Source organism: Camelina sativa, chromosome 19, assembly GCF_000633955.1.
Source record: "Camelina sativa cultivar DH55 chromosome 19, Cs, whole genome shotgun sequence".
In the NCBI taxonomy this organism is placed as follows: Eukaryota; Viridiplantae; Streptophyta; class Magnoliopsida; order Brassicales; family Brassicaceae; genus Camelina; species Camelina sativa.
In genome coordinates this window covers 368,495-379,420 of record NC_025703.1, presented here as the reverse complement: position 1 = coordinate 379,420, position 10,926 = coordinate 368,495, and the positions used below count along the sequence as shown (strand labels likewise).

The following is a 10,926-nucleotide window of genomic DNA, read 5'->3' as shown; positions in this document are numbered from 1 at the left end:
ACAGCCTCCTCCTTAGCTTCATCTAGGCCCTGAGCCTCCTCATTAGAGAAAGTCGCTAGATACTTAGTCAAGAACGTAAGGGATTCTTTCACCAAGCTGGAGTATTAACAGAAAAAACCCATGAGGCTATAGCTATACCTTAACGGAAAACACAAGAAAACCAGAGAGAGAATGACTGATGATCAGGGTTATAAAATACAGATTATGTTGCAGTACCTTTTGTTTTCTCTCAGCACATAAGCAATGGCAAGAAAGAGTTCCCTCTGATGTTTAATGTCGATATTCCACTCTTTCAAGAAGTTATCAATCTTCTTAAAAGAAGAAACTATGTACTCAGTAACCTTGCCATCAACAGCCAGTGTTAGAGCTTTCATGTACACTTGAAAGCGAGCATACGGATGGTCGAGAAGGTTGTAGAGATTGAAGAGGCTACACAAAGACAGGAAAAGAAAATGAGAAGTATGTGTGATACATAAACAAAGCGTTATAATATAAGCTGCAAAGAACCATACATCTTCAAACGCAGTGAAGCTTTGTCACTCGGTTGTTGAGCAACCTTGGAAGATATAACTTTCACCATTTCGAGGAGTTCCTCAGGGCTTTTCACATTCTTAACAAGACTGCAAATTATGGTGTAGGTACACTCAAGATCTGAATCAAGAGAGGCAAACAAATGATAAATGAATAAGGAACATACAAAAAGGAGGACACTGTGTTTTAGTAAAAAGAAAAGAGGAACACAAACCTTTCTCAGATATCTTGGAAGATACCAATTCAGCAGAAGTTACCATTAACGTAGCCAATTCAAGCGACTTCCCTGCTCCTATCGACTCCTCAGCCTCCTTACATAGCCTGGTAATTTCTGGCTCTGCAGCCTAAAATGAAGAAGACAAGTTCCAAAAAATATCAAACCAGAACTAGTGAACTAGCGTAATCAGACTCATCTTAGAATACGCAACACAATCATGAGCAATGTACTAGTCCAAAAACATCTAACTACTGTAACAACAACAAATAAGAGGAGTATCGAATTGAGTCTATCGAACACAAACGCATACATACACCAATCAAATGCATCTAACGAAACAACATACACGAAATCAAATTTCTCTATTTCCCATCTCCCCAGAGAAAATTTCTCAAACAAAGGTGTGGTAGAAGTGGTACCTCGGGACCAGCATCGGCCCAAGCGAGCTGGGAAGTGAATCGGACAACAGCGAGAAAGGGATCTTCTTCGGAAGTGGGAACAATCGTCGTCATAGCTTAGCTCCGGATTCGAATCTTCTCGGCGGCGCTGAAGAACAAAATCCTCAGAAATCAGAACTTGTTTCAGCAAGCCGAGCAGCAGAGAGAAGAAAACGAAAACCCTAATCTATATTTTTTTTTATCTTCTTCGGTTTAGCTAACCGGAACCGAATCCGATTCACAATATTTAACGGTTTAGGCATCGGACGGCTAATAAATTATAATAAAATCCAACGGTCAGGATTGAACTCTAGTTCACAACCCTTATAAAATTCAATCTCTTCATCAGCTAGCATTTGAGAAGATTAGGGTTTAAACGCCGCCGTGTTCCGCCGGATCGCCACCGTTGCAGTCAAGATGGTACCTTTTCTCTCTCTCTATGTATCTATCCTTCTTTCTCTCTCTCTCTTTACATTTTCTTTGCCTGATCGATTTCACGATTCCTGATATTAGCCGTCGCACAAGTCGTTCATGATCAAGAAGAAGCTGGGGAAGAAGATGAGACAGAACAGGCCAATCCCTAATTGGATCCGTCTCCGTACCGACAACAGGATCAGGTTTATAGATTTTCTAGGTCTTTTTTTCTTGTGATCATTGATAAAGTTACAGACTTTTTGATACTGAGTGAGTTTCATTGTTTCAACTTCACACAGGTACAACGCTAAGCGTAGGCACTGGCGCCGTACCAAGCTTGGGTTCTAGAGCACTCTCGAGTCCACAGCCATGACACAGATTCGTCCGAGTTTCCTAATTACTTCTCTTGGGTCTTTGACCCCTATAAAGTTTTAGTTTTTGTTAAGGATTTCTGTTGGCTTTGCTATGTTAAGACTTGCATAATGCTTGAATATGAATTATGATAGTTGAATCCTTTCTCCTTCAATATGAATATGAATCTTGTTTAAGGATTCTGTTTCTCTACTCTTATGCTAGTAATCATCATGTTCAATCTGTGTTTGTTTCATTGTTTGTCCTACAATTTGATTACAGCTTTGAACATGGCTAATTCAATGCTGTTACTTGTGGGCATTGTTTGTTTCATTTTGATTTCGATCTCTAGGAGGATCAGGACTTAGTTTATTTCCTTGGGAACTTTGAGAAAAAACATAGTCTCAAATTGTTTTTTAACAACACAAAGAATTAGATCTCAATTATGATCAATCTGTGTTTGTTTGTCCTACTCCTACAATTGATTACAGCTTTGAACATGGCTAGTTCAATGTTGTTACTTGTGGGCATTGTTTGTTTCATTTTGATTTCGATCTCTAGTCCGTGGATCAGGACTTGGTTTATTTTCTTGGAAACTTTGAGAAAACATTGTCTGATTTTTTTGTAACAACACAAAGAATTAGATCTCAAAGGCAAACATCACAATTGAATCACACACAGGGAGTTTACAGAGGGATAAAGCCACACTTTTGATGATTGATTTACACAAATCCGAGTTATCGGAAACACAAAAAAAGTAAACTTGATTATTTGTTTCCAGATCCAGCAGCAGGACTTGGTCCTCCAAACAGGTAACCAAGAGAAGATCCTCCACCAGGAGCTGCATGAACCTTAGTAGATGGCCTGTCCTGTTCTCATCAATACATTTTTTTTTTGGGGGTTTTGTCAGTTTTCTCTCTAAATCAGAATCAAACTCTTCTTCTGGAATCTCAAAACGTAAAAAATCTCTGACTTACCGTGAGAAAGTTACCACAGTTTTGGCCTTCTGATCTGAAGTAGTTATTAGGGCTTCCTCTAACACCAGCAGATGTCTTCTTGTTGTCAGTCACCGTAGTAGTCGTGGTGGTAATCGGTCTCCCTCCGGTTCCATCGGTGGTAGTTGTGGTGGTTGTAGTCGTAGTAGTCCCCATTGCGGCTGCAGCAGTGGAAGAAGGCTGACCGGAACCAAAGAGATAGCCGAGAGAACTTTCATTAACACCATTGTTCACTCCTCTTGCTTTACCCATCTTGTCAAGATCTGAATTGTAGAAATGTATTAAGTTTGTTTATTAATCAGATCAGTACATTAAAGATGGAGAAAGATCCAAAAAAAAAAAAAAAGAGATTACCGTTGAATCATTAAAGACACACGTTGTAATAAGAGAGATCTATCTATCTAAAGGAAAGGATTGATTTTTTTACCTCTCTGTCTCTGTAGTCTGTGTACTCTGTAGTAGTATCTTCTGCTCTCTACTTCTTCTTTCTTCAACGATTGGCCGCAAATCAAGGAAGAGAAACAGTTGGAAATGGATATTATGCACTGAGCCACTCAGAGTGGAAATGACACAACAACAACAACAACAACAACAACAAAAGTATTCCGAAATGGGCTTATACGGGCCTTTTTGGGCTTACGTAATACCATAGACTGATAGAACAAAAGTTTTGCATAGGTTGTTGGAATTTTTGTAGAAAATCATTAAAATCACACACACAAAAACTATAACATGCTTGAAGAAACAATTTCTTTATATAACCAAAAGGAAAAGTAGGCGAGAATAATGAGATGCATTTTCTTTTGTAAATTTCTGACACGAGAAACTAACCACAATGTGTGAACCCATGACTTTGAGGATCATCATCATCATCATCATCCTACGGAGGAGATTTCCTAGTTGACTCTACTGAAGATTTTAATTGATGTTGAAAGATGCCAATGAAATTTAAAAAAAAAAAGAAAATTCTCACTCTCCCTTTGAATCTCTCTCTCTCTCTTTTGCTTTTTCATTTTGCGCCCATTCTCTCCTTTTTTCAAAGTACAAGACTTATCTCTTTTGGTCGACCTTAAAAGTTTGATTCCTATATATATCTTTACATGTACTATATATGTGATTATGTGAATGTGAATTAAGGAATGAAACTTTGGTTTACAAACATGCTTTGTTAGCAGAACATATAGTTTCCTTGCCAAAGAAAAGAAAAACCAATGTTAAGATATATATTAAAAAAAAAAAACAAAACTTATGTTTCGTTCACTACACATTGAGCAAGGATAATAAAAAAAGATAAGAAACGAAAAAAAGTTGCACCATTTGTTATTGGCAGAGAAAGCATACGATACTCTTACATGGTTTCCATACTTCGATCGTCTTTATAGTTACATTTCTTTTTCCACATGTGTTGAACAGAAGTATTATTTAATTTAAGGAGACATTTCGAGAGAAGCAGATTTTAAACAAACTCCAAGGTACATGCACTTGAAAGCTTTAATTACCCTTATGGGTTTAGACTTTAGAGAGTTAAGGCCCATCTGACGACTGCCACAACTCCAGGATTATAAGATTTTTTTTTTTCTTCTGCTAAATGATACTAAGATCTCTGGAATAGACCTATTGAATCGAAGAACAGTACGTATATTGGAACCAAATAATAGTATATTGAAAATATGAGTCAATCTCTTCGTAAAACCTAACACTTTTACGTGTGGATGTTAATCAAGACCGACGTCAATTAAAGACCGATGAGCGATGACCTCAAAAATAGCGATTGTTATATCGGACTTCTTTTTATATTTTGGGTCTTCCCTAATCTTAGATCCGTCGTATGTGGCATTAAATTATAGTTGTTATAGTTAATTTGTAATCATGATGATTGATGAAGAAAGGAATCTTGACTTAGCTCCTCGTTAACTAGAGTATATATATAGATTTAGTACTACCAATAATTTTCATTGTTTTTAGGACGAAAGATGATAATAAACTTTTAAGCTTGCAGTGATTAGCTATTTTTTCTGAAAGCACTTAAGTAAATTAGTACTATAGTATTTCATAAATTGGTGACTATATATTAGTCAGATGACTACAACAAATCTAGTCAAATATGTGGGCATGAACATAGCCAGAGAATTCCACTAATAAATTCACGTTGAATTGTGATCCTTTAGTTTTCTTACAAATATTGTTGTTAATTAACTTCTTAGGGATCATACTTGATGGTAAAATAACTATATCAAACTACGACTTCCCTGAATTTTTTTATCGCAACTAATTCACTACGAAAGTAAAAAAAATACTACTTAGTTATAGAAAAAAGCATAACACTCTTTTACCCCAATATAAAACTATCATACAACACATAAACCCCAAAATAATAACAATAATAATTTTAATTAATAGCAATATTTATATAATGATACATAATAATTAAAATGCTCATGCATGTAATTATAATTTCTTTCAAATGATACATATAATTATGCAAAGATGTGTATGTAATGTTGGCAGTCAAAATCAAAGGAGAGAAGCCCCACCTAAATTAATGGTGAAATTAAACAAATGTTGGATGGGTGGGTGATAAGTGGGATCATGTGCCAATAATTGAACAATAGATAAATTGAACAGAAACTTAACGTAAAAGAATACACACTTAACTTTTAGGATTGGTTTTAAGTTAACTATTATTATCATTTAAAATGCGTTTTGCTTAGTTGGTTCCCTATCAACTCTAACACTCAAGCCATTTTACCCAAATGCTTCATGTGATTTTGTTCCCTTTGTCTTTTCTTTTTCACTTGTCTATTCTTTTCCATTTTTTCTCTTAATCTTTGATTCTTATTTTTCTTTGATTACGAGATTATCGATTACTTTCATCTTAACGGGTGGAGTATGTTTGGTGCATTTCATATACGCCTCTTTATCTAAGTGTACGTAGTTTAGTTATCTAATTTATTGTACTTATTCATTTCACAGTATAACATTTTAATTATCGCACTGTCTATTTTGTGATTGATGTAGATATGTATCAACTTGGAAAACAAAAAAAATTCCAAAACTGGTGCTCCCTAAATTTTGTATCCACACATTCTCTCGTTTCTAAAACGTATAACAATGAAAGGTTCTTTAGTAATGATAACAAAATTGTTATTAAAAAAAAAACAAAGACGTGATTTCTTTCTGGAAAACAACTAAAATCAACCTAAACTATTTTTGCCATATAATTTTTTTATACCTAAACTTTAACGTCCTGCAAATAATAATCTGAACCGTATTAAAATTCAAATTTGCTATCTTTTTTTTTTGATCAAAACGATATGCTTCATTCCATTAGATAGAAAGTAACATACACAATAAGTAGGATAGTTTAAACAACAACATAGAGGGTATTCCCCAGAACCAAATTTAACAAGAATACAAGAAAAGATAGGAGTAAACGACAGAAAGAGCTTGAGAGCTTTGAACCAATTGCTGACTAGCGAACTGGAACCTGTGAGTTCAAGGTATATCGATGCAGCTTCCATGGTCGGGTCAATGGAAGGGAAAGTGGCCATTGTCTTGAGTAGAAGACTGGGTGGCGATGAGAAAGTCAAAGCTGATGGTCTCACTTGGATGAGAGGGACTACACAAGGTAGTGCTTTGCCAAAGGTGCGAACGGAGTTGAAGACGTTCTGAAAACCTGTCACTACATGTGTGATTGCAGTTCTAAGGTTGGCTGGGAGATGGTTGAAGAGGTTGCGGTAACCATTATTCCTTTGAATGATGATCATAATGCCACTATTCTTCAAGCTTATAGGCGGGAACTTCAAAAAGTAGATGTTTTTCAACATTGAGAGCTTAGTAAAGAGGGGTGATGAAGAAAACAACCTGTTAAACCGTCGGTAACCCCCTCTCCGTACAGTTGGGATCATAATGCCGAGGTTTAAGCCGGTGTGATCTCTATGGGTGTAATCTCTGGACGATTCTAAAAGCAGGGTTTTCCAAGGACTCTTGTACCAAACTAGTCTCCAAGTTGTCTTAAGGTTCAAAAGCAGTCTTCGGACTAATGAAATTCTTAAGTAAAGCAACTGTTGACTGGTATGTCAGAGAGTGGAATTCAGACCAAACCTGTTTAAACGATGGGGATGAAAGAGTTGCAAATTTGGTGATAAGCGAAACATAGGAGCAACGGACATAAGCAACATAATCCGCCAGCCTAGCGGGTCAAATTTCCTAACGTAGCTCGACATTGCAGTCCTCCAGACCAAAATAAACAACTGACCTCGATGCAAGAAGATAACAAGCCAAATAGAAGAGATCAAGAATCTGCTTTCGAGAAAATCTCGACTTGACCGAGCAGGGGAATCTGGTACTAAAGATTTGGAGCTTGATGTAGTGTTAGCACAAACTAAGCTGAGTAGAGAGGTCCTACACTCAGAAGCATCATGTCGAGTACGACCCACCAAACAGAGGACACAAATATCTAAAGGGGTTGGGGTCAATATAGCTATAACAGATCGAGATATCTTCCAGTTCAGGGACAATCCAATTGACCCATATAGTCTAACTACCAGGATTTTGGTTAGATATTGATGAGCAAACCTGGACCAGATTGAAAACAATGGTGGGCTAGGGAACGCCGAGGATGCGGGTTTCAACGTCAAGGTCTTCATTGGCTCCAATGTCAAAACAGAGCTCCCGTCCAGCTGCAGCCAAGCTAAGCACTTGGTGAGAGGAGTTGGATCCGAGGAGCAGAGAGTTGTTGTGGTTGACAGTAAGAGGAGACGGAGAGATCGACAAAAGCCATAGTAATCGGGGCATTCACAGGTCTCGGAGAACGCGTCTGGTGGCTGGGACCATGAAGGAGAAAGCACACCGGGAGGGTTCAACGGAGACTGGGTCAAGGGAAGGGGAAGATGAAGCTGAAGCATGAACGTATCTGAGAGTTCAGCTCTCGAAAGAACTCCGGCGGAACTAAGAAGGAGACCAAAAGGAATAAGAGAACAAAGGACGCAGCAAGGGAGAGAGGAGGTTGAGATAACCCGACGCCAGCGAGCCGAAGCCCTACCGGCGTCGGATAAAGGTGGTGGTAGCGGCGCCTCGGTAATGGTGTCTGGGAGAGAAATAATTAGGGCGAACTCACTCGTCACCAATTATTCAAATTTGCTACCTAAAATATATAAAATGTTATCAATTTCAACCTCTGTTCGAACAGTGTTAAATCAGAGTTTAATGATGTTGAGTGAGACGGTATGTGATATCAACGTAGCACTGGGACTTACCAAAACTACGTCGTTTTGGTCATTTTTGGGTATTTTGTAGCAAGAATTGACCAAAAATGAAATCTCACAACATACCCGAAACAGGCTCCAATATCCCATTTTTTGTCAAACGCTTTGTTTCTTACCACAAGTTTGTTTTGGTAATTCTCAGTGCCATGTGGATGCTACAGATCATCTGACTCAACATCGTTAAACTATGATTTAACACTGTTTGAAAAGAGGTTGAAATTATTAACATTTTATATAGTTTAGGTAACAAATTTGAATTTTAATACAGTTCAGATTGTTATTTGCAGGGTGTTGAAATTTAGATATAAAAAAAGTTTGACAAATAGTTGGAGTTGATTTTGGCCATTTTCCCTGATTTCTCTCCATCGCATCGCATTGTAACTGTAACAAACTAACAATGGTAACGTTTTATGTGTTTCCGCATGATATATACCTAATTTTTAACCAAAAATAATAAAAATACAATCAACCAATTAAGAAGACACTGCATGAACTCTACCATATAATATTACCAGTAACTCAGTAACAGTAAACTTAAATGTAACTGCGCTTATCTAATATAGTATTGTCACTAATCATAAAAAAAAGTATCTCAAAATGTGGTAAGGGACAAAAAAGATATACAGAACTCGCATGAGTTGAAAAATTACCAAAGAATTCAAACCATCAAATCATCATAAAGGAAGGTAACGCGTTCGATATATTGATTACGGTACAATATTTGAAACCAAACCTAGCTAATACCCATGTGTAATAGTATATTCCTTGGTACTTCCAAGGTCAAATCAAATTAATTTTGTTTTTATATTAGCAAACATTATTATTATAAATAGAAAAGAAAGAAAAAATAAATAGATAAGAAGAAGTCCTCACAAACCCCACCTGGTTCACAGCACATTGTGGAACAAAGCACGTGATATGCCCACAAGCTTTTTGTGATTAGTACATCTAAGGAGTAAGGACATAAAACCCTCAAATCAACCAAGACAAAAGAACTAAACGACGACGACTTTATTATACTATATAATAATTTTCTTCCTCATTTTATATGCTATAGATTCCTTAGTTTCTAAAAAAATCACATGCAAAAAGTTATTACATCATCTTAAGCTAATTTATTTTATACATTAAGCAACCGACTAATTAATATTTTTTAATAATCAGAAAGTAATCAACTTTCCGATCGATCTAATTAATAGTTTCTTCAATATTTTTGTGGTACAAAATTTTGAAACATCATTCACTAAATAAACTGATCATCACCCTAGTCTATTCGATTTGAGAATCACATATTTAACAGGCTAGCTAGAGTAAGTAACTATGCCTGGCTATAAATTAATTGTTTTGATTTGACGCATATATACTCTTTAACAACAGGAAAGAGATGTATGAGTAACAATAGTTAAGGGGCTACTTGTTTTCCTTGCACAATAATTTCTTAGCAGCCATCTAATTATAGGAAATAAGTTCCTTTCATCATATTTATTGGTGGTGTGTTTTTTTTTTTTTTTTTGTTAAAATATTTATTGGTGGTGTGTTTTAATCTAAAGAATCAAACAAATGAAGATGACCTCTTTTATCATCTTTGTTGTTGTTAAAGACCTATTTATTACTCGTCAGACCGGATACAGTCTACGATACAAAATTCATGTAAATACTAAAGTACTAAATGTAATGAATAAGCTGTGTCGATATAGAATCGATTCATCATACTTAATAGTTAATTAATACTTATACTAGTACTTGTTTCGATCAATATCGTATATTTCCTCTTCACCTAGTGGACGTAGATAGATATATCAGTATATCTCAGATATATGTACACACTTACACACACACATGACAACATTAATATACGACACATTATCCAAAAAAAAATTGAATAGTATGGTTTTTTAATAGCCACTCTTTAATACTAAAGCTTTAGTTTATGACAAAACCATATTTAGTGTTCGTAGTATATTCACAAATGTGGTCCTTCGTAGTATATGCAGAAACTAATATCCATCATATTCTGCGTTTAACTTGCATATGGTACAACATTACTATTGAAAAAAAAAAAAAGTATTACATATATATATCGTCGTTGGTCGACAAAAATATAAAAGAAATAATAAAATCCCAGTTTGTAAGACCCACCAATCTCAGACCATGCAAGCTTTCTTCCAGTTCACCAATCCACTTTCCCCTCCCCCTAATAATTTATTTTGATTTTGTGTTACCATTTCCATTACATTAGAATACAAAATTATTGTTTTCTCTTATCCTTAGATAAATATATAATTTATTTCTTCTTCTTCTTCTTATAAAAAAAATGCTGTGTGTTCCTGACAAAGTCCACATGCACATGTAAAAGGGGCACCAAGACTTATAAAGACCCACCCACATTATTTTGTCCACATGGATGTGTAAGGAAATTTTAGCTAATTATCTCACTCATTGTTATAGATTAAAAACTTCATTCATTTTGTATTTCTCAAAAAAGAAGAAGATAAAACTTCAGTTTCGTTTCTAAAGAGAAAAGGCCAAAATAATATTTGGAGAAAAATGTAAAATAAAAAATATCATAAGACCTATCAATTTCTTATTTGTACCAACACACTGAAATAAATAGAAATAGATAGACATGGCTAACATTTCTTATAATAGATCCAAAATATAACTAACTGGTTTTCCAAAATTCAAAAAAGCTTTTTTTTTTTTTTTTTTTTTTT

General features: G+C 35.5%; 3 protein-coding genes across 6 annotated transcripts in view; 1 reads left to right on the top strand and 2 right to left on the bottom strand.

Annotated features, from left to right (window-relative positions):
- Positions 1-1,354, bottom strand: part of LOC104763777 (eukaryotic translation initiation factor 3 subunit M) — a 5,924-nt gene extending 4,570 nt beyond the window's left edge. The window contains exons 1-5 of one of the 3 annotated variants that reach the window (XM_010487158.2): positions 1,168-1,354; positions 746-875; positions 513-651; positions 217-429; positions 6-96 (exon numbers count right to left, since the gene is read on the bottom strand). In XM_010487158.2, coding sequence (XP_010485460.1) covers positions 6-96; positions 217-429; positions 513-651; positions 746-875; positions 1,168-1,260 — 666 coding nt within the window. In that variant the 5' untranslated portion in view covers positions 1,261-1,354. The remainder of the gene's footprint in view (positions 1-5; positions 97-216; positions 430-512; positions 652-745; positions 876-1,167) is intronic. The other 2 variants (XM_010487157.2, XM_010487159.2) reach the window with 2 other exon arrangements.
- Positions 1,502-2,163, top strand: LOC104763776 (60S ribosomal protein L39-2). The gene is made up of 3 exons (XM_010487155.2): positions 1,502-1,605; positions 1,699-1,802; positions 1,899-2,163. The coding sequence occupies exons 1-3, from the start codon at positions 1,603-1,605 to the stop codon at positions 1,945-1,947; spliced, it is 156 nt and encodes a 51-aa protein (XP_010485457.1). The 5' UTR covers positions 1,502-1,602; the 3' UTR covers positions 1,948-2,163.
- LOC104763775 (protein SPIRAL1-like 3) lies at positions 2,548-3,524 on the bottom strand. Of its 2 annotated transcripts, none has more exons than XM_010487154.2 (3): positions 3,300-3,524; positions 2,928-3,208; positions 2,548-2,819 (listed from the first exon to the last, which is right to left on the bottom strand). In XM_010487154.2, the coding sequence occupies exons 2-3, from the start codon at positions 3,195-3,197 to the stop codon at positions 2,718-2,720; spliced, it is 372 nt and encodes a 123-aa protein (XP_010485456.1). In that variant the 5' UTR covers positions 3,198-3,208; positions 3,300-3,524; the 3' UTR covers positions 2,548-2,717. The 2 variants fall into 2 exon arrangements, with proteins under 2 accessions (XP_010485456.1, XP_010485455.1); XM_010487153.2 differs by having other exon boundaries at positions 3,373-3,518.

What these genes read in the sequence shown, in the direction of transcription:
- LOC104763776 (XM_010487155.2), top strand. An exon ending in CGTACCGACAACAGGATCAG is followed by an intron (nt 1,803 to 1,898) that starts GTTTATAGATTT and finishes AACTTCACACAG; the next exon opens with GTACAACGCTAAGCGTAGGC.
- LOC104763775 (XM_010487154.2), bottom strand. Translation starts at nt 3,197, where the DNA reads ATGGGTAAAGCAAGAGGAGTGAACAATGGTGTTAATGAAAGTTCTCTC. An exon ending in ACTGTGGTAACTTTCTCACG is followed by an intron (nt 2,820 to 2,927) that starts GTAAGTCAGAGA and finishes TGATGAGAACAG; the next exon opens with GACAGGCCATCTACTAAGGT.